Raw genomic sequence first — 25,792 nt, forward strand, 5'->3', positions numbered from 1 at the left:
GAAAAAGAAACTGAAAGCAGAAGAAAGGAAAACAAGAGCCTGGTAATAGAAGTAAGTGCTAAATGTTAATCTGTGAATATCCAAGCCAGTAACAAATTCCACAGTGACAATGGCTTCTGTGTTTTTGCATGCCTTTAGTAAATTTTGAAAGGTCAGTTATTTTGGTGATGTGGAGCAGGTGAGATCACAAGTTTGAACATATTATAGAGGTTCTACTCCACTGTTTTGTTTGGGGTCTTGCTATATAGTTCAGTCTGGCCTTGAATTAACTGTTAGCTCAAGTTAGCCTCCAATTCACAATGATCCTCTTGCCTCAGCGTCCTGACTGCTGGGATTACCAGTGTATGCCGCCATGGCTAGTTCTTTTTTTTTTTTTTAATGGTAATGGGGATTGAACATTAAACCCAAGGTTTTTGCACTGAACTATATCCCTAGTCCTTTAAAATATTATTTAATTTTTTATTTTCAAATTTGGTTTTATGAGACAAGGTGTCATTGTGTAATTTGGATTGGCCTTGAACTTACTATGTGGTCCAGAATTCACTATAATCCTCTTGCATCAGCCTCTGGAATACTGGGATTACAGGTGTGCACCACCATGTCTGGCTTCACTATTTATCTTTTGTTAATGAATTAACTAATTTTTTGTTAATAAATTTTATTAGGGCTAGGGATTTAGCTCAGTGGCACCATGCCTGCCTCGTAAGCGCAGGGTCCTGAGTTTAATCCCCGGTACCCCCCAAAAAAAGAAGTCATTAATAAATTTTATTTTATCCCATTCCCACCCTCAAGCCCCCATGAATTAACTTTTATATCTGTAATGATCTCTATTATTTGTATTTCTTAACAAATACTCGCATGCTAGAACACTTGCTTTGTTGTGTGGTTAGGGATTAATGCAATGAATTCAAGAACAGGAGGCCTTATGTTGGCCCTGAGGTGGTAATTGAATCAGTCAACACTTGTAGGCTGCCTCTGAAATGTAAAGCTTATTCTTTAATATGCTGTTCTATCTAGAGAAATCCATTATGTTTATTTTGTTGCTTTAGCAGTGCACTAAAGTAAATTGCTCTAGGTTTCTTAACATTTAAGGTGAATTGTTTACTGTTAAATTTCCAATAGAATTAAATGAAAAATTCTTATGATAATGGTGATGAATTACGTTTTTATTTCTCAAATTATATAATCATGGAAATGATGGAGATACTTTGTTTTTGTGTTCTTATTGGTAACTTAATTTTCATTAGAGCAAATTTCTGTTAACTAGTTTGATTTATTGTGCTTATGATAAGAGCGGGATTGAAAGTTAATGTTCCTCTATTATTGAATGTCTTTATGGATTTTAGGTAGCTCTGGTTTACCCCAACAATGATCCAGTCATGTTTATGGTAGCTTTCTATGGATGTCTCCTCGCAGAAGTGATTCCAGTGCCTATAGAGGTACCACTTACCAGAAAGGTAACATTGCTAAATGGGGGGGCGGAGGGGGCATGCTATTGTGTTTTGGTTGGGATTTTTGGTGGGTTTTTTTGATACCAGGGATCAAACTCAGGACCTTGAGCTTGCAAGGCAGACGCAGTGAACTGGGTCAAATTGACATTAAAAATAATCTGACCATTTTCCAAATTACTCACCTTCACTTTTTTTTTTTTGGTACCTGGGGATCGAACTTGGGACCTTGAGCTTGCAAGGCAGGCAGCGGAATCACTGAGCTAATTCCCCGGCCCACCTTCACTTTTTAAAATCACAAAATTTGTAGAAAAATTATTTAGTATTTATAAGTGTCATACAAATAACATTCCTAAGATAGAATGTTTTGTATCTTAATGTATTGTTTGTATCTAGTGTATTGTATATCATTTAAAAAATCATGGAGGCATACTTGTCAATAATTTCTATTCATAAAGATTACCACTCTTGTTTCAGAGGCCTTTATAAAGGAATTTCCTTTAACCGTGTCATATGACCTAGGTTTTCCATTAAATGGGAGGGTGATTAGGGGTGGTGTATCCCTACTCTGGAATTATAAGATTCTATTTTCATAGCACATCAGTCTTATTGAATAAAGAGTATGGAACAGAATTCCATATTTGACTGAAGTATTTCTCCACAAACTGTTTATACTAATTTTCTTGGTTTATTACTGAGAATTGATGTTAGTGATGAATATGGTGAAGACAGCAGATTTATAAGAAAAAAATTACTTTTTGAGAGGAATTTAAAAAACACATTGGTAACATTCCTGAAGTTCTAGCTGATAGGATATAGTATTCTCCAGTTGGTCAGGAAATCATAGGGTTCTTAAATTTTTTTAAGTTGGCAGTATTTGTGTGGTTTCATAAGGATACTTTTAGGATACCATTTTAATGGAAATACTTTAGATTTCATCTTCTCTGGGTGGGGGTTTGCTGCCATTATTTTAAGGCTTAAATCTACCTCCAATACCTTCTGTAATAAAAGGAATGGATTGGTATAACTGTCCACTGACTTTTATTGTAAATTTGGACATGTGACATCTGTTTGCATTATTTATTTTGTTCTGACCTGAATTGCTTTCTCTTGGATATGAGTGTAGGGTTGGGGAAGACAGTTTAACCATGTCAGTATTTATTTCATTTGCCTAAAACTAGTCTTAAAGAGAATCATTGTTGACCTTTGGATGAAATGGTCACATTTGCTAGTGGGATTCAAAATTAGCACGACAGGTTAATAAAATATGTGGTTTATACTTAGGAAGTCATTATATTGTAGAAATTATTTGGAAGAACATATTGTCACTGGGCTCCATGAATGTTGTCACACTAGTGCCAGAGCATTAGGAAGTGCTGGATTTGTGGCCTGGGTGTGCTCACATTTTCTCCCCTACCAAGCTCATTATCTTTTGTCCACAGGATGCCGGAGGTCAACAGATTGGCTTCTTACTAGGAAGCTGTGGTATTGCCTTAGCTCTTACCAGTGAAGTTTGTCTAAAGGGACTGCCAAAAACCCAGAATGGAGAAATTGTGCAGTTTAAAGGTGATTGATATTTATTTGGAGATTATCAATTAAAAGTTAAAATTTAGTGCCTTAATTAGCATGTTAATTTAGTAACAGCTAAATACTTTATATATTTTTAAAATTAATTTTATTGGTACATTTTAAGTATACAATATAATGACATCCATCATTGGAAATTTGCACCTTTACATAGTATATCTTGGTTCTTATTTTTTCCCTGTTCCCCTCCCTTCAACCTTTCCAACCCTCCCTGTTTACAAAGACTTTGTTTCCATTTTTTCATTTTCTTGTATTCCATTCCCTTCTTTCCTTTCCCCAACGGTTCCCACTTCCCCTTCCCCTTTGCTCCTTTTCTTCCTATTTCACATTATCTATTATACCTTTTGATCCTTGTTTACAGTTTCAGTTTCTCACATCAGAGAAACTATTTGGTATTTACGCGTGTGTCCTATTTCACTTGAGAGTATCACCTCAGCCAGGGATTTAGCTCAGTGGTTTCACCACCTGCTGTGCAAGCTTAAGGACCCGAGTTCGATCCCCGGTACCAAAAAAAAAAAAGACTGTCACCTCAATGTGCATCCATTTAGCCATAAATGTCTAATTTCTCATTTCTTATGGCTGAGTAGTACTCCATTTTATTAAAAAACCACATTTTCTTTATCCAGTCTCCAGTTGATGAGCAATTGGGCTGTGTCCAAGTTTTAGCTATTACAAACTGTGCCGCTATGAACATGGGTGCATGATACTCTATATTTCTAAATGACCAATCCAGTGTGAACTCTTCCTGGATGACTGAGGCAATTCACTTTTTACTTTGGGTTTGATTTAGGTTGGCCCCGGCTCAAGTGGGTTGTAACAGATTCCAAGTACCTTTCCAAGCCACCTAAAGACTGGCAGCCCCACATACCACCTGCTGGTACAGAACCAGCATACATTGAGGTAAGTCCTGAGGCCTGGAACATGCTTTCTGGCTTTCCTTTGGCCTTGGTCACAGTTTTCAAATTAGAAGATCCTCTTGCTTTGTGAGATTTCCATGTTATGACTTAAAAAATGACTGGTAGACTTGCTGTTGTAATTATTTTGATCCTAAATACTCAAGAAAGGTACCAAAAGTTGATTTTTCATGTAAGAAAATTACAAAAGACTTTCAAGAAGTATAAAGACTTAAATGATTTACTGGCAGAGAAATTTCTCTGCTGCTTTTAGGGGAGTTGGGAACAAGGGGATGGAGAAAGGAGGAGAGAAAATAGCTTTGCTTGAAGACAAGTTCGATAGATAGAAAAATAACAAGAAACAAGTAGCTAGAGTGGTATTGAATTGTTAATGTAGGAACTCCATTGACTGAAAATGTAATTGCAGGATCAAGTCTTACAGCACACCAGCTACCAGGCTAAGTGCTTTAGATGCATTATCTCAGTCCTCCAAATATACCCTGTGAGCCTCGGACTTTTATGAAGCCTGTTTTGTAGATGAAGAGGAGACTAAGATTTACAACACCTAAGTAACCAAAGATCACACAAACTTGGGTCTCTCTGACTCTGAAGCCATTGCCTCCATCCTACTGCATCCTACTTGAGATATATGCTTACCAGCTCATTGCTAAATTAATAAGAAAATCAATAATTTTTTAAAAGATTAGGGACAAGGGGCCAGGGATTTAGCTCAGTGGTTCTGCCGCCTGCCCCGCAAGCGCAAGTATCCGAGTTCGATCCCCAGTACCAAAAAAAAAAAAAAAAAAGATTAGGGGCAAGGAATCACCCTCCTTGAGTGGTGCAGTGATGGAAGTGTAGGTGACTTTGGCTGTGTGTGGCGGCGGGGGGGGGGGGGGGAACAGTAGCTTTAAGAGGTGATGGAATAATATGGGATGTGAGGATTATTTTTAAGGATAGAAGAGATTTGCATTTTTTAAGTCAAGTAGACAAGCAACTAAAATACCAAAATTAGGCCAGGGATTTAGCTCAGTGGTTCCGCCACCTGCCCCACAAGTGCAACGACCTGAGTTCAGTTCCTGGTACCAAAATGAATAAATAAATAAAATAAAATACCAAAATTAGTGATCACCTTTTTGTCTCTATCATCTGTCAGTGCTGACACAGTTCCTTATTCCATTCTCTTTAAAAAAAATTCTAGCCACAGGCTCCCTGGACTGCTGTCTCTCCATTCCTCAGCCCTACTGATCATTCCTTTTCAGTCTTCATTGATTTCTTCCTAAAAGGTGGAGAGCTCTTGCATAGCTCTCTGGCCTTGTGTAGAACTTGCTATGCTCTATATTTCTCGGCTCTTGCTATTCTGAATTAATTTGGCATTCTTATTTTAGGTTCTCCTATTACCCATAGGACTCTCCTAGTGAGTTTAAAATAGACTGTAGGAAAAGGGAGCTATTGAGAAATTGTCAACAGGAGAGTAATGAGAATGAATATGATATAAAAAGATTTATCTTCCTTTTACAGTTATCCAAATGAGCTCAAGCTCCAAGTAGTGGGGATAGAGGAAAGCACAAATTGGTAATTAGAAAAGAAGTAGAACAGGCAGGACTTAGTTGAATGACAGGAAGAGGGAGAAGGTAAGAAAGACTGAAGTTTTTACTTGGGCACTTGCATCGATGGTGCATCCTTCACTAAGGAAACATAGCAAGAGTTTTCATGGATAGAGAACGGGTGGTAAATGTAGTGTTAGGTGCATTGGGTTTCACAGAACTAAAGGTACTTGGGAACATTTGACACCATGAGTCTGGATCTCTGAAGGAGTGGGAGAGACCTGGGAATTGTATTACTGATGGACCTGGGAAATGCATTACTGATGGATAAGGTGAAAGGAAGAGGGATGACAGAACTGTCAGGGAACTCCAGCATAGAAGAAATGGTCACTGATAGTGAGAGAACATTGAGAAAAAGAGGCTAGACTATCAAAACCAAGAAAGGAGAAACTGTTAAGAAAGAGTAGTAAAAGCCAGGCGTGGTGCTGCCTGCCTGTACAGCACTTGGGAGGCTGAGGCAGGAGGATTGCCCACCACACCTACCTCACAAGTGCAAGGTCCTGAGTTTGATCCCCGGTACCCCCCAAAAAAGAAGAAGAAGAAGTAGGAGAAGGACTGCCTCGAATTCAAGGCCAGGCTGGACTGCCCTCTATCCAAGAATAGTATAGTAAACGGAGTTTTGGAGCTGAGAGATGGAATAGGAGCTTGCTCCATCCACTCTGTGCATGGACCCAGAATAGCAGGGAGAACCAAGGAAAAAAATAAAAAGCTGATGATCTTTGTAAAAAGCAACAGGAATGGAGCAGTAAGGATACAAGCAAAAGACTGAATGGGCCATTCATTTCTAGGTCTCCAACTGTGAAACTGGGTGCTTCAAATGAACAGGGACCACATCTTACACACCTTTTAACTCTGCAGTCCTGTGCTTGCCATGTTGAATGACATATCTCACTCTGTATCTGTGAGTTCCACATGAGGATTCAATCTCAAAAATATTCAGAAAAAATTGCATCTGTAGCAGCCATATACAGATTAGGATAATTATTCCTTCAACAATACAATTATTTACTTAGCATTTATATTGTATTCAGTATTATAAGGAACACAGAGATGGAAAATCTACGGGAAGTTGTTCGTGAGTTATATGCAAATACTGTTCCATTTTACATAAGACACTGAGCATCTGTAGATCTTAGTATCGAGGGGGTCCTGAAACTACCTACACGTAGATTGTGAGGGATGAGTGTATCTGGTGGTATGCTGTTCATGGAGTCTGAGTCACTTGTTTTAGCTTTTTTAGTAGCCATTTCACACTGATGACTAATTAAACTTTTAAGCCTTTTTCTCCTATATTTTTTTGAGCTTTGTCATCCTCAACTTCTATCTTTATGTTATTAAGAATTTGGGATCCAAGTGCAAAGCCTTAAGTATTTATATTCAGAATGTTAAGTTCAACTCATTATGATGGTTTATCTGGGTTTTATTTTTGGATTCTCATTTTGTCATTTAAATTAACCCATTTTGTCATGTTTCTTATATTTTGTTTTTGTTTTATATTTCTAGTATAAAACCAGCAAAGAAGGGAGTGTAATGGGAGTTACAGTGTCCCGGCTTGCAATGTTGTCTCACTGCCAAGCTCTGTCGCAGGCCTGCAATTATTCTGAAGGTCAGACCTTGTCCCATGACTGCCCTATTGTCAGCCTCAGCTATGTGTGACTGTGAGCAGTGCTTGGTGATTGGATTTCATTTAATGACCAGATTCAGAGGGAAATGTTCTAAGATATATTCTTGGCTTGCTTTTGTTTTCTTCTTTTTCACAAATATGCTATAATTTAAAGGAACTAAAGTTCTGGGTGAACCAAATATGTAAAGCATGATTTCTTTTTTTTTTGGTACCAGAGATCGAACTCAGGACCTTTTGCGCTTTCGAGGCAGGCGCCAGAGCCACTGAGCTAAGTCCCTGGCAAAAGCATGACTTCTAGAGTACAGAAATGGAAAAATCATAATTAAAGCCATGTATTTACTAGTTGTGGAATCTCAGGTATCTCCATCTTCCCGTATGTACAGAGCTGCCAGATAAAAAGAAATTTAGGGCTGGGGATTTAGGTCAGTGGTTCCGGCTCCTGCCTCACAAGCGCAAGGTCCCGAGTTCGATCTCTGGTACCAAAAAAAAAAAAATATCATCTACCAGAAAGTACAAATTAAAACACAAAGTATTCTGTAGTCTCAAACTATTTGCTTTTGAATGTTCTTTGCAATATTAATATTTTTGGTGTTTCCATTTTTCTTTTGCAAAATGAAAGTAGTTAATATGTTTTCATTTTAGAGCAGAATTCTTTGGTAAAAATATTTATCATAAAATATATTTATATATACATAATGGAGCGATCAACATGTTGCAAAATGGAGATTGATTTAATTATAATGTATTCATAAAATGTATTATACATTGAGGCACTCAAAATGATCTTGAATATTAAAGTAGGGAGAAATGGTTTTAATACATCTTTTTTTCTTTTTCTTTCCCCTTTTTGAGACAGGGGCTCATTACATAGGTCGTGCTGGCCTTGAACTCACTATGTGGCCTGGTTGAGCTTGAACTCACAGTAATCCTTCTGCCTCAGCCTCCTGAGTGCTGGGATTATAGGTGTACACCACCATACCCGTGTCAATAGATATGGCTTTAAATGTAAAAATAAATTAGATCTAGAAGTATGTGTCTACAGATATTTGTAGGCTAATATTTTTAATTTCTGTAAGGAATATAATTTTTTCTATATTATTTGTAAAAAATTCCAAAATTTCTAAAATAAATGTGTTCCTTGTCAGGCATAGTGGCACATACCTGTAATCCCAGTGCTCAGGAGTCTGGGGCAGAGGAGGTCAGCCTCATACATAGTGAGTTCAAGGTCAAGCTGAATTACACAATGAGAACTTGTCTCAAAAATATATGCATAGGGGCTGGGGATTTAGCTCAGTGTCACCATGCTGGCCTTGCAAGCGCAAGGTCGTGAGTTTGCTCCCCAGTACCAAAAATGCACACACACATACACATAAATGAATGAATGGACGTGTTCCTTATTATAAGAGGAAAAATGCCTCTTGAAGCGAGGCACAGTGGTGCACACCTGTAATCCCCAAGATTCCAGAGACTGAGCGGGAAGATCACCTCGTTTGAGGCCAGCCTGGAATAGATAGCATGACCGCATCTCAAAAACAACAACAGCAAGGCATGGTGACATACACCTATAGACCGAGCACTTAGGAGGCTAAGGCAGGAGGATCGTCATTAGTTCAAGGCCATCCTGGGCTACATAGTGAGTTTAAGGCCAGCTTGAACTACACAGCGAGACCCTGGCTCAAGAAAAGAAAACAGCTGGTGATTTAGCTTAGCAGCACAGTGCCTGCCTGGCAAGTGTAAGGTCCTGAGTTCGATCCCCAGTACCAAAAACAAGCAAAACAACAACAACAAAGAAAACCTCTTGAAAAAAATACCTAAGTGATGAGTTTCTATACAGTGTCTCTGTTCTGACCTTATCACCCTATTTTTGACCCTAAAGCCAGTGGGCAGAGACCTTAAGCAATCATAGAAGCCTGAGAACTCTCAGTCATTTCTCTAAAAGCACCAAATCATTTGTTTAGTAGAGGTTAAGGACACAATATTGCTGCTTAACACTGGAGATAATTTCCATGGTTTTTCCTGTTTTTTTCTCTTTTAGGAGAAACAGTAGTAAATGTTTTAGACTTTAAGAAGGATGCTGGACTATGGCACGGCATGTTTTCGGTAAGCTACTCAGAATTAAGGCCTCTAGTATATAAATTGTGTTTAAGATTAAGGCCAGCATGCTATGTAAGATGGAGCATCTCTCAGGGCTTATTTGATATTTAAGCTCCCAAAAGAGTGATAATTATTTTCTAGAGGACACCTAATTGTTCCATAGGACAAATTGTATTGAAGGACTGCCCTGTTTGAGCTATATGTTGCATCCGAAGAAGAGAATCACAGAGTCGATGGGTATACTGTCCATAACAGAGGAACAGTGACATGTTGTGGATGTTAGCAAAAGGTGACTTCCTTCTGGCTCTAGGCATCAAGGCAGTTTTTATGTGGTCTTTAGAAAACAGTTGGGTAGAGGTAGAGAGGGAGGGGACATTGCATATTTGTATGTAAAATGCCATTTAGGAGAGAGAAGAAATACAGGATCCTGGAGTTGAAAAGGACCTTAGAGAGTGTCTAGTCCCTCTTCCTTTGATACTGTGGGAGCCTGCAAGGAGAGAAAATGAAGCATGAGGGGAGGAAAGAAAGATCCCCTTTTCTTCAGAGAATACCTCCTCCCCAAATTGGGAAGAACTTTATTCCTTGACTGTAACTACTGTCTAGCTCTTTCTTTCTTTTTTTTTCTTTTGGTACCAGGGATTGAACTCTGGTCCTTGAGCTTGCAAAGCACGCAGTGGAACCACTGAGCTAAATTCCCAGCCCCTGTCTAGCGCTTTCTTTCCTATATCCTTTTTTAAAATCAGAAGTTAAAAAAATGAAAAACTTTCTGAAGAGTTTGGAGGAATCTCCTCCCTGTTATACAGAACGCAAGTTAAGTGCCTGTGAAGACTTGGCTATAAAAGTACTCTTTATCCTGAAACCAAAAGTTTCTCACCAGAGATAGAAAGTTAAGGAAGAGAGGAATGGTGCCCTGGTTTCTGTGGGCCACTTCGGTGGTGAGCGAAGTGATGGATCTGAATACCAACCCTTGGTTACTCTGCCTGGCTCAGTCTCTGGGAGCATGACATCTGAGTGTGTTTGCTCTGGGAGGCGGGACAAACACCAAATTCCATGATACTCACTCCTTCAGCCTTACCTGACCACACACTTTACAGGTCTGGGCAAGAATGCCTGCAAGAGATGGAGCAGCTTGGATTTCTTATCTTATAATATTCCTGGCATGGGTACAATGGAAGCACTTGCTGAGTGGAGCGCATTTCAGCTGTATCTGTTAGCGTTTTTTCTTTTTTTGGTACTGGGGATTGAACTCCAGTCCTTGTGCTTGCACAGCAGGCAGCAAAACCATTGAGCTAAATCCCTGGCCCTCTGTAAGCATTTTAAAACCATCTTCCCTATGACCCAGCTATACTACTTTATTGTGGGAATAGATCAAATTTGTAATTGTCATCATCTCTGGGGGAGAGTGGAGGGAACTAGAATAGAGAGTATCAAGGAATTTCAATCCTATTATTAATAACTCAAGATTTTTTCAAAAAGCATGTATTTGAGTAAACTTCTATAATTAAAATTGATGACAAAATGTCACCTCAGTTTGGAAATGCTACAGTATATATTTGATATTGATTGCGTTTTGTTTCTTTGCTTTCAGAATGTAATGAATAAGATGCATACAATTTGCGTGCCCTACTCTGTTATGAAGACCTGTCCTCTCTCTTGGGTCCAGAGAGTACATGCCCACAAAGGTAGTCACACACAACATCTAAGCTTTAATTATGTGACTTTTGAATTAAGAGTTTAGGGATTTTCAAACGGCCCCTCTAGGGACATATTTCTGTGTCTTGGTGGCTTAAATTTTAGAGTTCAGTTATTATGGACTTTGGTACTGTGTGTTGTCTGGTTCATCTCAGTGATATCCTTTCCAAAGAACTGAGATGAATTCTCCTGACTCTGAGCCCAGAATTAAATTTATTGAGCATTGTGTTATCCCAAGTTTTCTTGGCTGGGCTATTGTGGCCTATCTGGAGGGGCTACTAAGCAAATAGTTGTCTATCTAGTCACTTGTCTGAATGTGGTGTTTTCTTCCTCTGGCAGCTAGCACAGTCTCTGAAACCTTTTGAATTTTCTTTGAGTGAGAATTATGATCCCCAAAATAAGTAAACACGTATATAGTATATTAAATATTTACCAGGTTTAATGTGTTTGTTAACTTTATCCCCTTTGATTTATAGCCAAAGTAGCTTTAGTAAAATGTCGAGACTTACACTGGGCTATGATGGCACATCGGGACCAGAGGGATGTGAGCCTGAGTTCTCTCCGAATGTTAATTGTGACTGATGGATCTAATCCCTGTGAGTATTTCTGGAGTATGGGTCTAAGGGTGGCTTTTCCTTTATGGATTAAGCCCTCCCACACTCGCTTTCCTCTAAGTTTGTGTTGTATTTTGTTGAGACAGGAATTCAGTATGTAGTCTAAACTGGTCTTGAATTCACTGTGTAGCCCAGGCCAGCCTTGAACTTGTGATCTTCCTACCCTAGCTTCCTGGAGTTCTGGGGTTACAGATGTGCACCACCATGCCCAGTTCATAAGCTTTTAAAACCACTCCTTGCTCATTTATATCCTCTTTCTATCATATGGCTATGGATATTCCTTAGGTAAAAAGAGAGATATAAGGTGACTTGATGTATGAACTTTATGTAAACACATGGGATGGACTTTAATATGAAAAAAGTCAAAGAGTATCACATAAAAGATGGAACCAAGCCAAGCCTGCATTTTGTTGGGTATGCTAGTTACTTCAGGAAGGGTTGCTAAATTATGAACCAGCTCCATACTCCCTGCAGTGTTGTCTCTAATATTGCTTTTGTCAGTCTGTCCAGCACAGTCTTATTCCAAGTTGTAATTTTAAATACAATGACCTTGCATGTTGGATAAACATTAATTTGTCTTTGAAATTGTATCAGACCACCTCACAGACACAGTAAATACTTGTATAGAATGAATGGTGGACAATATGAGTTCTCCTGAGAAACAACTATGTCAGCTTTCCACTCTTTACCAGTTTCATAAAGTAATGGAGATTAACAATTTCAGCTTTCGAGTTGATCTGTCCCAACTCCTTAGGGTCTGTGTCATCCTGTGATGCCTTCCTGAGTCTGTTCCAAAGCCACGGGCTGAAACCTGAGGCCATTTGTCCGTGTGCGACATCTGCTGAAGCCATGACTGTAGCAATCCGAAGGTACTGTGCAGGGTGCCACATTCTCCTGATGTGTGCTGCAGTTTGGGTGAAATGTACAGGCGATGAGAGAGGGGTGCTAACAGATTTTCTGCTTCAGAAGCCTAAAGTAAAAATCGCCTTAAAGTAGTTTGAAATATCTCATTTATTTTTTCCACTCTTGCCCGAAGTATATCTAGTGCACTGAAAATTTAATTATTCTGATTTTATATTTGTGAAATATTTCTTGCCAACCCTCCATTTGTGAAATATTTTTCTATGTTGTTCTGCTCTTAAGAATTCTTAGCATTTTAAACTAGAGAATATTTGTGATTATTGCTTGAGTATGAAAAATATATACTGTAGTACCATATATATATACTGGTTTTGGGGTTTTGTTTGAGACAGGCTCTTGCTATGTAGCCAAGGGTAGTCAAGGCTGGCCTCAAACTCACTGCGATCCCCTTGCCTCAGCCTTCCAATACAGGCATGCACCACCATGCCCAGCCACCAATATTTTTTTTTCAGTATCAGGCCTCAAACTCAGGACCTTATACTTTCAAGGCAGGCACAGCACTACTGAGCTAAATCCCCAGCTCTACCAACTTTTTGGGGGGGTACTGGGCATCAAACTCAGGACCTTTTGCTTTCGAGGCAGGTGGCGGAACCACTGAGCTAAACCCCCAGCCCCCTACTGATATATTTTTAATAAGTGATTGAACATACTTTTTGCACTTAATTGAAAATTTTCTGTGCTATTTACATACAAATTTGATTAATTTGGCATATGTTTGGTAGAGGAAATAGAGATTTATTTTTCACCAGAGGAAAGTTGTGTTCATACATTACGTCTGTATTTTTCTCTTGATATAATTTAATTTGCCTAACTTAATGAGTTTGTTTTATTTTATTTTTTCCAGGCCCGGAGTTCCAGGGGCTCCTCTGCCAGGAAGAGCCATTCTCTCAATGAATGGGTTGAGCTATGGGGTAATACGGGTCAATACTGAGGATAAAAATTCAGCGCTGACTGTCCAGGATGTAGGTCATGTAATGCCTGGGGGTGAGTCATGAGGGACACCATTTGGATTTTCATAAAGATGTGTGACCAGCGATAGTAGGCCCTAAGAAAATAGGAAGTCCAAAGCCAAGAGTCCTAAATTCAGTAGGCACAAAATTTCTCCAGTCCTCTCTGATAATTAAGTAGAATTATGCTGACCTTTCCACCAGTGCTGTGTGATTGATCAACTGTGAAGACTTCAATTGTCCTTCTTCATATGGAAAGTTAAGTACTTAGTGATACTAAAGTTACCTGGTTTTCACTGTATTGCCAAAACATTGAGACTGATAGAAAAAATGTACTGCTTCCTTGAGTATTTGAATTTGACCTGCCTAGAGGTATATCGAAATTCATTGAACCTGTTTCTTTGTACTTGCTGGTCATTTTTTTAGTATGTCATTGTCTCAAAACGCTTTAAATCTGGGCTGGGGATTTAGCTCAGTGGTTCCAGCACCTGCCTCTCGAGCGCAAGGTCCCAAGTTTGATCCCCGGTACCAAAAAGAAAGCTTTAAAACAGTCTTCTTTTTGCAGTACTAGAGATTAAACCTAGGGCCTTGCACATGCTAGATAAATATTCTACAACTGAGATACATCCCTGTCCCTTCAAAATTTTAAATTTCAGATACACTGTACTTAACATAGTTTCAGCTTTATTTTTAGTATTTCTTTTTGTTATTATCTGTGTGTGTGTGTGTGTTGTTAGAGATTAAACCCAGGGCTTTGCACATAGGAGGCAAGCATTCTACCACTCAGCTGTACTTCTAGCCTCTCTTTATTATTCTTTTTAAAAATGTTCATTAGGGCCAGGGATTTAGCTCAGTGGTTTCTCCGCCTGCTGCGCAAGCGCAAGGACCCGAGTTCAATCCCCAGTACCAAAAAACAATTGTTCATTAGTACGTGTTTGTATTGCATAACGATATCGATTATATTGATTGCGGGGTATTGGTATATCTGTTTAGTATTCTTAATGCCACTCAGTAAATGTGAATTTTTCCTGGGGTTGCAGAATAAAGCTGTTATTTGCTAAGGTTTTCCAGAATTTCTGTCTTACTTATATTTTCTGTGCACCAGGAATGATGTGCATTGTGAAACCAGATGGACCTCCCCAGCTCTGCAAAACGGATGAAATTGGAGAAATCTGTGTTAGCTCCAGAACTGGAGGCATGATGTACTTTGGGCTTGCTGGTGTGACGAAAAACACCTTTGAGGTACATAGTATTACTATTTCCTAAGGGAAGTATTTGGTTAAGGTCAGCCATAGAAAGGCAGACCTGCTGGCAGATGGGGTGTACTGTGCATGGTGGTTGAGAGCTTGTGCTCTGGAGCTAGAGGACCCTGGCACTCACTGGCTGATCTTATGTGGGGTGCTGAGCCTTGGTACTCCCCATTTTGTTTATCTTCAAATGTGAGTAACAACAATAACTACCTAACAGGTCAATTTTTAAGGACTAAATGAGTTAGTTTTATAAAGTGCTTAGAACAGCTCCTCAAATTCTCAGTCTTCTTTCCTCCACCTTCAGTGTGCCACTGTGCCTGGCTTTTTGTTTTGTTTAGTTTGGTTTGGTATCGGGGATCGAACTCTGGACCTTGAGCTTGCGAAGCAGGTGCCAGAACCACTGAGCTAAATCCCCGGCCCCTGTTTTTGTTTTTTTGAGACAAGGTCTCACTTTGTAGTCCAAACTGGCTTCAAACTGGTGGCAATTCTCTTGCCTCAGCCTCTGGAGTGCTGGGATTATGGGCATGAGCCACCACACCTAGCTTCAAAAATTTAATTTTGAGAGGACAGTGACAGTGGCATAGGTTATGTTAGATCAGTAATTAAAGTTGAAGAACTGGTGTTTTGGGTGTTTTTTTGGTACTGAACTCTGGACCTTGTGCTTGCGAGGTAGGCGGTGGAACCACTGAGCTAAATCCCTGACCCCAAGAACTGGTTTTTGTGGGGGTATTTTGGGATTTTTTTTTGTAAAAACATTTTCGTTTTTTTGAGATAAGATCTCACTACGTAGTGCAGGCTGAACTTCACCTCACTGTATAGCCCAGGCTGGCCTCAAATTCATGGTGATCCTCCTGCTTCAGCCTCCTGAGTGCTAGGATTACAGACATGCATCACCATACTCTGCTTTGAAGAACTGTCTTGTCACAGGGTTCAGATTGCTCACGTTTTTGGGCTTTCAGTCAGATTGATTGAGCATCTTTTCTGTGTGTTTGGCCATGTTCTAGGGCTATATCAGGAAACGAAGCTCCTGGAGAGCTTGTACTTTCCAGTGAGACAACACATTGCTTTCCTGAAGGCAGTTCTATCTGTGAGGCCAACCCATGGTGAGATGTTTGCCTAATGAGCCTGGAAATAGAAACAGGGATTTTTATAATTAGGATCAGGGTACCTTTTAAGGACCAATCCTTCACACTAGGCAGGGCTTACATGAACACTGCCAATTTTTATTTCTTTGAGCTTTTTTCTCTGTAATATAGAGTAGTGATTCTCAAAATAGCAGGACACCTGTGTCTGCCTTCCTATTTGAAAATGTATGCATGTAACTATGTACTGACAGATGTCCCTAGTGAGGGAGTGGCATCTGTGTATTATCTGTTATCTGTGGCTGGTGACTTGAAAAGAGTCAAGATTTCCTGGACTTAACCATCATCTTTGTGTTTATGTAACCTTAATGCTTTACTGGAAATCATTAAATGTCTGGACAGGAGTGGGCATTCATACAGCTCCTCGGGCTTGTGTTTACCACCATTCTCTTGGATTATTTTCATAGGTGATTACCTCTCTTAAATATGTGTAGGGCCGGGCATTTAGCTCAGTGGTTCTGCCACCCGCCTCGAAAGCACAAGGTCCCAGATTCCATCCCTGCTACTAAAAAAATTTAAAAATTTAAAAAATAAATATCTACAAATTTCTTGAGCATATACACATTTTGCTATTTTAAATCTCACATTATTTCTCCCCCTTTTGGGGGGCAGTGGTAGGGATTAAACCCATGGCCCTGGGCACACTAAGCATGTGTTTATCATTGACTTATATCTCCAGCTCCTGTTTCTCCTATTTTAAGTGTTTTTTCAATACCTATAATTGTCTTTCTAGAGTTTTTCTTATTACAAACAACATCTTAAATATTAAAAAAAAGGAGCCCAGCATAGTGGCACATGCCTATAATCCTAGCACTCAGGAGGCTGAGGCAGGAAGATCCCTTAGAGTTCAAGGCCAGCTTGAGCTACATAGCAAGACCCTGTCCAAAAAAAAAAAAAAAAAAGACTTAAAAAAAACTTTGGAGATGTAGCTCAGTTCAGAGGACTTCAATTCAATCTCTAGTACCCAGTTCTGCAACTCCCCAACCTCCACAAGCTCTTCAAGTAGTATTTGAAAATACTAATAATACTTGATTACCTTTCCTAGAAAGGTGTGCTAGTGTATGCCTGTAATCCCAGCATTTGGGAGGTTGAGGCAGAAGAACTCACTGTGAGGTTAAGGCCAGCCTGGAGCTACATACCTAGTTCAAGGCCAGGCTGAACTACATAGTGAGACCACACACACACACACACAGTTTTAATACATAAAATTTTTTATTAAAAAATATATTCCTGCCTACCCTGAACTCTTAGAATTAATATCAAAATGCTAGGTTCAAAGTAATGAAGAAATTTTGAAATCTCAACTATAAATATAATGATAGCAAAGTAGCATAAATATCCTAACCAGGGTTGGGGATTTAGCTCAGTGACACCCGCGCGTGCCTCAACAGTACAAGGTCCTGAGTTTGATCCCCGGTACCAAAAAAAAATCCTAACCAAAAAAGGAGAAAACTATTTCCTTGGTATTATAAATGAGTTTCTATTTTAATTATTGAAGATTTATATTTAAATTATGAAGGTGTTTTCCAAAGTGATCAACATTTCACTAGGAACAAGGATCACATATGACCAGTCAGAAAATTAAAATGTGCTTTAAAAATAAGCTACTAGCCAAACAGGGTAGTGCACACCTGTAATCCAAGCACTTCAGAAGGCCAAGGTAGGAACAATTTAGTGATTCATTAGGCCCTGTCTAAAAGTACATAGATACATACACAGGCCTGGGGGGTCTAAGTCACTGTGGAGGCCCTGGGTTTAATCCGCAGTAGCCCCCAAATGCTACCAGAAGCCAGACATAGTAAGAGTCACTAGGTTAGCTGGGTATGGTAGTGTACACCTGTAATCCTAGCACTCTGAGAGACTGAGGTTTGCAAATTCAAGCCCAGCCTGCACAACTTAACAACTTAGTGAGACCCTGTATCAAAAGAGGGGGTGGGAGCTGGGGATTTAGCTCAGTGGTTCTGGCGCCTGCCTTGTAAGTGCAAGGTCCTGAGTCCAATCCCCGGTACCAAAAAAACCCCAAAACAAACAAAAGAGGGTGTGGCAGGGATCGGGATCACACACATGCACACACACACACACAAAGCTACCTAGGGAGAAAAGTTTTTAAAATAACATGGACAACAGAGTACTTATTTTCCATCACTATTACCTGATTTGAGGCAAATGAATCTCTGTGCCTCACTTTCTCATCTTTAAAATGGAAGTAATAGTCTCATTTTGTGGGGTTAACAGAAGAGTTAATATAAAACAAGTAGATGTTTGCCTATCTGTAATTATTTTATATTTGTAGGGTTTTTTGGGTTTTTTGATTTTGAGATGGGATCTCACTATGTAGGCCAGGCTGGCCTCGAACTGATGGTAATCCTCCTACCTCAGCCTCCCAAGTGCTGGGACTACAGGTGTGTGTCACCCCCCACCCCACCCCCCGTGGTTATTTTAGAAATATTGATTCTGATTATCATTTTCCTACATAAAGAAGTCCTAAAAATTAAAAAGGAAAACTAAGTAGATAGAAAAAAAAGGACAATTCATATAGAAAAGCTACTTACAAAAGAAATACAAATAGTACACAAAGGAAATTTAACCACATTACTAATAAAACAATGCAATTAACATAATACTGGGATATCTTTTAGTACCATATTGGCAAAGTTTGGGAAAATGGATACCAGGTACTTTGATGTGGTATGGGAAAAAATATATTCTAATATGGCATTGGTGGAACTTAAATTGATACTGTGGTTTTGTAGGACAGCCTATTAAAGTTGAAGAGACAGCTTTTTGTACAAATGTATGAAGATATATTCATTAAAGTACTGTAATAGTAAAAAACAGAAATGACCTATTCAGCCATAAAAGACTAGTTTATTCTAATATCTGGCATTTCGCAAAGACTGTCTCTGGGCCAGGCACTATTCTTATCTCTGCAAATATGAAAAAATATGTATACAAGGTCTTGCTATGTAGTTCATGTTGGCTTTCGACTTGCAGTGAGTGCTGGAATTACAGGCATGTGCCACCATGCCCAGCTATGATTATATTCTTAATCTTATTTTTTGTTGTTGCTGTTTGAGGTTTTTTTGTTTTTGTTTTTTGAAACAGGATCTCACTAGATAGTTCAGACTAACCTTGAACTTACTCTGTAGCCCAGGCTGGCCTCGAACTAGTGGCGATCAGCCTCCCAAGTTCTGGGATTACAGGTATGCACCACCATGCCTGGTTTATATTCTTAAATCTTTACTGAAACTTAAGAGTGCTCCATTTTATGACAGAAAAAAAACTGAGGCCAGAAACTTACTCAAAACCTACCTTGCTAGTAGGAGACAGTGCCAGAATTGACTGCAAGGACTATGCTCTTCTTTTCCCCCATGGAATGGTATATTGCAGCGCTAGTTTCCAAAGCAGACTATGTCAGTTGTTTTCAACCTGGAAGTACATTCATGTATTATATGGGAAAAAAATAAGATAAAGAACAGGATGTATAATATGATCGCTTTTTTAAAAAAACTTAATATGTTAATACATGGTTTGTTATTTTTTTTTTTTAGAATATCTGAAATTTTTAATCATTTCTTTACAGGTTACTAGATCACTTTTGATTAAGAAAACTAGAAAGTTAGTAACTGCCACAAGTGAACGCCAGGTGGTGACATGTGTCAATTTTCCACAGAGTCTTGCTTTGTGGGGTGTCTGAATGCACTGCTCGGGGTCTCTGCTCACACTTGCTGGAATCATTTGTGGCAGATTTTAGTCCACAGGTTGCTTTTCCCCATATTTCTTTGTAAACTCTTCAGCATTCTTACAGAATTTTTTATGGTCCTTAGAGTATTCTTCAGCTAGGTCAGCCTGGAGCGGGTGCTTGGGCTGTGGGTCGTTCACCAGTGCTATGAGGGACTGGATTACTTGGTCGGTCTTGGTCGCTGGCTTCCAGTTCTCAGCACTAATTACTGGCAGGCAAGCCTGTCCTTTTTCATCAATGTTTGGGTGATAGATCTTTGTTTTAAATGTGATCTTTGGTGGTTTGAATGGGTACTCTGCTGGAAAGTTGATTTCGATCCTAAAGGCCCCCTTATCATATGGAGGGTTGTCAGGAACAATAAGCCCTTGCCAAGTCAATAAATTAGCTTCATCAACCTGGATGTTACAGAAGTTTTTCCTTCCACATTTGCCGATCTCTTCAAGCTCCTTCATCAGCCTCCTGCTGGCCGCCATCTTGGATCTGGTGCTGCTCCATGGATCTTTTTTTAAAACTCAGAGAAGTAAACAAATTGTAAATGTTTATCACTTCAGGGGATGGGATTACTGCATATAATTTTAGTTCTTCAACAACCATGTATTATTATTGTAATTTTGTAATAAGACCTTTTAAAAATCAAATACATTTTCTAAGAAAAAGCAAAGCTTTTTACTTACTTCCTTTTGTTCTTCAGGTGATTCCAGTGAATTCTGCAGGCTCTCCTGTTGGAGATGTGCCATTCATCCGGTCAGGATTGTTGGGATTTGTAGGCCCAGTAAGTGATGCTTTCATGTTGATTTAATATTAATATTAAACCTTTACATCTGATCTAAATATTTGGATTTTAATTTATTTTTGGTACCGGTGATTGAACTCAAGACCTTGCACTTTCAAGGCAGGCAGCAGAACCACTGAGCTAAATCCCCGACCCTGGATTTTAATTTATAGAACAGAACAAATTCTGACTAGCCCAAGGGTGGTACAATGCAACTTAGCTTCTGTTTAGTTGCAGTTCTTCAATAAGAATATAAAATGGTGCCAGGCATGGTAGTGCACGCCTATAATCTCAGTACTTGGGGGGCTGAGGCAGGAGGATTGCCACAAGTTTGAGGCCAGCCTGGGCTACATAGTGAATTCAAGGCCAGCCTGAAAATACATACCGAGACCCTGTCTCAAAAAGAAGAAAGAAAGACCGGGGATTTAGCTCAGTGGTTCTGCTGCCTTCCTCGCAAGCTCAAGGTCCTGAGTTTGATCCCCAATACCAAAAAAAAAAGAAGAAAGAATAGGGCTGGGGATTTGTTCAGTGGTGCCACACCTGCCTCGAAATTGTAAGGTCCTGAGTTCAATCCCCAGTGCTGAAAAAATAAATAAAAATAAAGTAAAGTAAAGGGAACTGTATGCATAGGGGACAAAGCATTTTCATACAAATTATCAGCAATACACCATGTGTAATAGTAAATTTTTGGAATCAAAATGATTTGTCATTCAGTAAATAGTCTGTATTTGTAGGCATTAGGATTACAGAGCCAGCTAGGACCTGAACAGCCTGTTCTTGAGTTCATAGTGTGCTTGATGCACACACAAGGATGGCAGAGAGCCAGGCCATGAAGGGCTTGCATGATGCAGTGGCAAGTTGGGCTTTGGTTTGTAAGTGATGGGCAGTCATTATCCTAGTTCAGTTCGGGTCTCTCTATTCCCTAATTATCTCCTCCCCTATCTTTCTTCTCCTTTTAACACCTTAACTTACATAAGAGTAGATCTGGGCTGGGGATTTAGTTCAGTGGTTCCAGCAAGCGCAAGGTCCCAAGTTCGATCCCTGGTACAAAGAAAAAGAAAAAAGAGTAAATCTATTTTTATTTCATTTCTTCCCTACCATTTATGGGCTGGGAAGGAGGGGCCATAGGTCTAGGAGACTTATTCTACTAGAAATAATAGTCTCTACCTACTTTCTTGACTTCTTTATTCAACACTGAGAAATTGTCACAGATCTGCATCCTGTTAGCTTATTTCATTATTGAGGTCCAGGATGGAGCTCTGGAAATCACGTACATTTTAGCAGAGGACAAGATGCAGTCCTACCTCCTCTCTCTCTCTCTTTTTCTATTTTTTTACACAGAGTCTCATGTAGTCCACGGTGGCCTTGAACTCACTATGTAGCCCATGCTGGCCTAGAATTCATGGTGATCCTCCTGCCTCAGCCTCCCAAGTGCTGCAATTAAAGGCATGCACTACCATGCCTGACCTTACCCTCTGTTAAAGTTTCCCCAAAACTGCTGTGCAGCTGTTCTGCTTCTACCTTGTTGGTCTGAACTAATCCCGTGGGCACACCTGAAATGCAGTCTTATTTTGGTTAGCTATGCTCCACTAAGAATTCTCTTACTATTAAAAAAAAAAAATGGGGGCTGGGGATTTATCTTAGTGGTTTTGCCACCTGCTGCGTCAGGACAATGACCCGAGTTCGATCCCGGTACCAAAAAAAAAAAAAATGAAACCTGGTTATAGTGGCACACACTTGTAATCCCAGCACTTGGAAGGCTGAGGCAGGAAGAGTGCTGTGATTTCAAGGCCAGCCTGGGCAACATAGTGAGTTCTAGACCAGCCTGAATTACATAGCCAGACCTTGTCTCAAAAAGAAAAAAGAAAGAAAAAAAAAGTGGAGAAACAGCTATTGGCAGACAGGCAGTGATTGTCTCAGTCTCTTTATTTACCAACACCAGAGCTTTCAAACTGCTGGAAAGGGCTGATTCTCCTCTGGCATCTGCGATGGTCCAGTAGCTTCTTGAGAATAAAACTTAACATCTTACTCACTGCCCAGTCACTGTATGACATTGCATTGTGCCTAGGGTCACTGAGTGCTCACCTTGGCAGCATGTATACCGAAAACCAGTGAATCCGTGAATGAGTTTGTTGGTGATAATTCATATGGAGATCACTTCTAGGTCACTGAATGTATGTAAGTGGTCTGAGACATTTAGGAATTATTTTTCCAGTACTGAGGATTGAACCTAGGGCAGTGGTGGCAAACCTGTGGCACGCATGCTGCAGCAAGCACACAAAAACCTCTGTCGGAACATGAGCCGAGTTGCCCCAACAACTGAGCATTGGATAACTGTTGGGTTTTTCTAAACTAAAACCTTAGTATTTAGGTTTAATTATAGTGTTGGCACTTTGCAATAAGTAAGTAGGTTTTGGGTTGCAGTTTGGACCCTCGTTCTCTAAAAGGTTCAGCATCACTGACCTAGGGAGTTCCAAGTTACATCCCTAGCCTTCTTTATTTTGAAACAGATCTCGCTAAGTTGCCCAGGCTGGCATCAAACTTGTGATCCTCCTGGCTTGGCCTCCTGAGTTGCAGGAATTATAAGCATGCACCACCATACCTGGCACTACTGAGGAATTTTTTTTTTTTTTTTTTTTTTTTTTCCAGAAACAGGGTCTCACTATGTCCAGGCTGGCCTCAAACTCTCAGTGATCCTCCTGCCTCAGCCTTCCATGTGCAGGAATTACAGGCCTGCACCACCACACCTGGCTAATATTTAGGAATCTGTAATAAATGAGAAAAGTTAATTCACTGTAGATGGGTCTGGGAAGAGTGTTTACTCAGTGATGCTTTGAGGACTGTGATAGCAGTTTCCTGCAGCTGTTATTTTCCTGCAGAAGAAAGCCTTCTCTAATGTTCCTGAGACCTTTTTGGTTTTTTGAGACAGGGTCTCACCTTGTAGTTGAGGCTGGCCTTGAAGTCATGATGTAGCCCAGGCTGCCCTCCAACTTGCTGGGATCCTCTTGCCTCAGCCTCCCGAGCACTGGGATCACAGGTGTGCACCACCACGTACCCAGCCAGACCGTTTTTTTTTATTAAGCTGTTTCTAATCTTACCAAATGGAAACTGCTTTATCCTTATAAACTTTTTTTAATGAACTTGAAACAATGATTCTCATGCTCAAACTATTTTAATTTCCTCCAAATTCCAGTAGTAAATTAACATTTTTCTCCTCTGCATTCAACCTGTACATAGTTACAGAAAATGAAGTAATATGTACTCATGGCCAGGAAAATAAGCTATACTTGTGTGAAATCCTTAGATTTCTTAGAAAATTCTTCCCTAAGAATAAATATGAACAAATTATTTCCTTATATATTGCAGATGTGACTGGCTAAAGAATGTCACTGATTTCCCTATTGATTTCAGAGATGTTAGGATGTGAAAAAGTTCTTTAAAATCCATTAAATATGACATTCTTTATTCATATATATATATATATATATATATGATATGTACTCATACATATGTATGTACACATTTATTTTTAGTTTTGTTTTTATCACATCAAACCTAGAGCCACAAATATGGTAGACAAGCATCTGTCATGTTGTTTATGAGATTTATTTTAAAGCAGAAGTAAGTGGTGGCACAAGCCTGTAATCCCAGCATTTCTGAGACATAGACAGGAAGATTTCTGGGAGTGCAAGGCCAGCCTGGGCTAGATAGTGAGACCCTGCCACACACACACACAAAAGCTAGAAGTATACAATGTGTTTTCCTGTTTAAACCAGGGAAACCAAGGTAAATCATTGTTATCTTTCAGGGCAGCTTGGTGTTCGTAGTTGGAAAAATGGATGGGTTACTAATGGTTAGTGGTCGAAGACATAATGCTGATGACATTGTTGCCACTGGACTGGCTGTGGAGTCAATAAAGACTGTTTACAGAGGACGGTGAGTAGTATAGGTTCTATACTAGCACTTCCCTTGGGGCCTGCACAGTCCCGCAGGGTGACTGAGCTTCAAGTCTCACCACATGATCGGGTTGCCTGGCTTTGACTGTATCTCCCAGGGCTTGGTTCTTTGGCTGTATTTGGGAGGGATGCGATGGACTACGTCCTGTATTTCATATTTTAATTATGACTGTTTATTAAATCATGCAAGACCAAGGAGAGTTCCTGCATTTCTTTAGTACAGAGGTAGTGGTGTTCAGGGTAATGGACACAGGTGCCACTTCTGTAGTTTATATCTAAGCATTATTCCTTGTGCTTATTTCTGACTAAAGTATACTATTTTAATGTGTAGATTGTCATAGCCCATAAGTGCTGATAATTTCAAAGTCTGTAGAAACAGGCATCTTTTTTCTTGTTACATATTTGGGTAATGTCTTATTTAGCAGTTTATAGTCATGGACATAGATCTTCAAAGCAACCTTTATGTCCTTTTAGTTTTTTAAGGAAAAGAATAAATGAAACCAAAAAAGAACTGGTTCCTGAAATGTGTGGGTTTTTGTAATGTGGCTTCCTCTGAGATGTAAACTACATAGGACACTGGACCTCCTGTCTTTGGTCACAGTTATGTCCCTAACACTCAGCACAGTGCCTCGTACACAGTAGCTAATCTATAAATTTGTGTGGATGGAAGGGATGCAGGTGGTGAGCTGGCATGTTCAGCTCCAGTGACTTCGCATTTTTTCATGCATTTGTTCAGCAAATACTCATTGGATGCTGACTACATCCCACTGTTCTAGATGCTTCGACTATGGCTGTGAACAGAACAAGCCAAGTCTGCGCACATCCTCATGGTGGGAATCAGACAGTAGAAAAGTGAACAGGGAAATAAATACATGGGAGAGGATGATTGCTGCTGTGTTTACATGGCGGGAGGAGCTTGCTAGCTTACATGAGGTGGCCCGGGAATGCCTCACTAGTAAGGGGACATTTGAGCGGAGACCTCACTCAGAGCCAACTCCATCCCCCTCCCTGGCCTCCCAGGCCGCTGTGATCTGCCCTTGCCTTCGTCTGACTCTCCCTCCCGCTCTCTGCTCCACCACTTTGCTCCAGGCACACTGGCCTTCTTGCTGTTCCTCAAACCTGCCAGGCTCGTCCCTACCTCAGAACCTTTCCGCTTTCCGTTCCTTCCGCCCGGAATCCTCTTCCTCCAGATCTTCACGTGGCTCGCGTCCTCACCTCATTCAGGTCTCTGCTCCAGTGTCCGCTCCCCAGGGAGGCGCTCCCCAACCACCCACACCCCACAGCCCCGGGCCCTGCCCCTGTGCTTCCTGGCACATGTTGCAACATGGCCTTTTTATCCCTTGTTGGTTTTGTTCTGTCTCTAACACGTAAGCTCCATTTAGAAAGGAACTGTGTTTTGTTTCTCACTTTGCCCCTAACATTCATGACAGTGGTGCTTAATACATGTTTTTGAATGAATCCATCTTCATTTTGGTAATAATGATTGCACATTTTCTTTTCTAAACT

The 25,792-nt window shown here is 40.0% G+C and overlaps 1 protein-coding gene and 1 pseudogene across 4 annotated transcripts in view; one reads left to right on the forward strand and one right to left on the reverse strand.

Annotated features, from left to right (window-relative positions):
* Positions 1-25,792, forward strand: part of Dip2b (DIP2 acetate--CoA ligase B (putative)) — a 238,524-nt gene that overhangs the window by 166,157 nt on the left and 46,575 nt on the right. For 3 of the 4 annotated variants that reach the window (XM_004862981.4, XM_004862979.4, XM_087200085.1), the window contains 12 exons: positions 1,347-1,457; positions 2,891-3,014; positions 3,826-3,935; positions 7,036-7,138; positions 9,192-9,256; positions 10,839-10,932; positions 11,419-11,538; positions 12,311-12,425; positions 13,322-13,461; positions 14,530-14,666; positions 20,250-20,330; positions 24,139-24,266. In XM_004862981.4, coding sequence (XP_004863038.1) covers positions 1,347-1,457; positions 2,891-3,014; positions 3,826-3,935; positions 7,036-7,138; positions 9,192-9,256; positions 10,839-10,932; positions 11,419-11,538; positions 12,311-12,425; positions 13,322-13,461; positions 14,530-14,666; positions 20,250-20,330; positions 24,139-24,266 — 1,328 coding nt within the window. Of the gene's footprint in view, positions 1-1,346; positions 1,458-2,890; positions 3,015-3,825; positions 3,936-7,035; positions 7,139-9,191; positions 9,257-10,838; positions 10,933-11,418; positions 11,539-12,310; positions 12,426-13,321; positions 13,462-14,529; positions 14,667-20,249; positions 20,331-24,138; positions 24,267-25,375; positions 25,511-25,792 lie in introns of all 4 variants that reach the window. The other variant, XM_087200086.1, reaches the window with a different exon arrangement.
* LOC101697064 (ubiquitin-conjugating enzyme E2 L3 pseudogene) lies at positions 19,431-20,091 on the reverse strand (annotated as a pseudogene).

This window comes from Heterocephalus glaber, unplaced genomic scaffold (genome assembly GCF_053883595.1).
Source record: "Heterocephalus glaber isolate CG9 unplaced genomic scaffold, H.glaber_assembly_v1.0 deba00001733, whole genome shotgun sequence".
Classification (NCBI taxonomy): Eukaryota; Metazoa; Chordata; class Mammalia; order Rodentia; family Bathyergidae; genus Heterocephalus; species Heterocephalus glaber.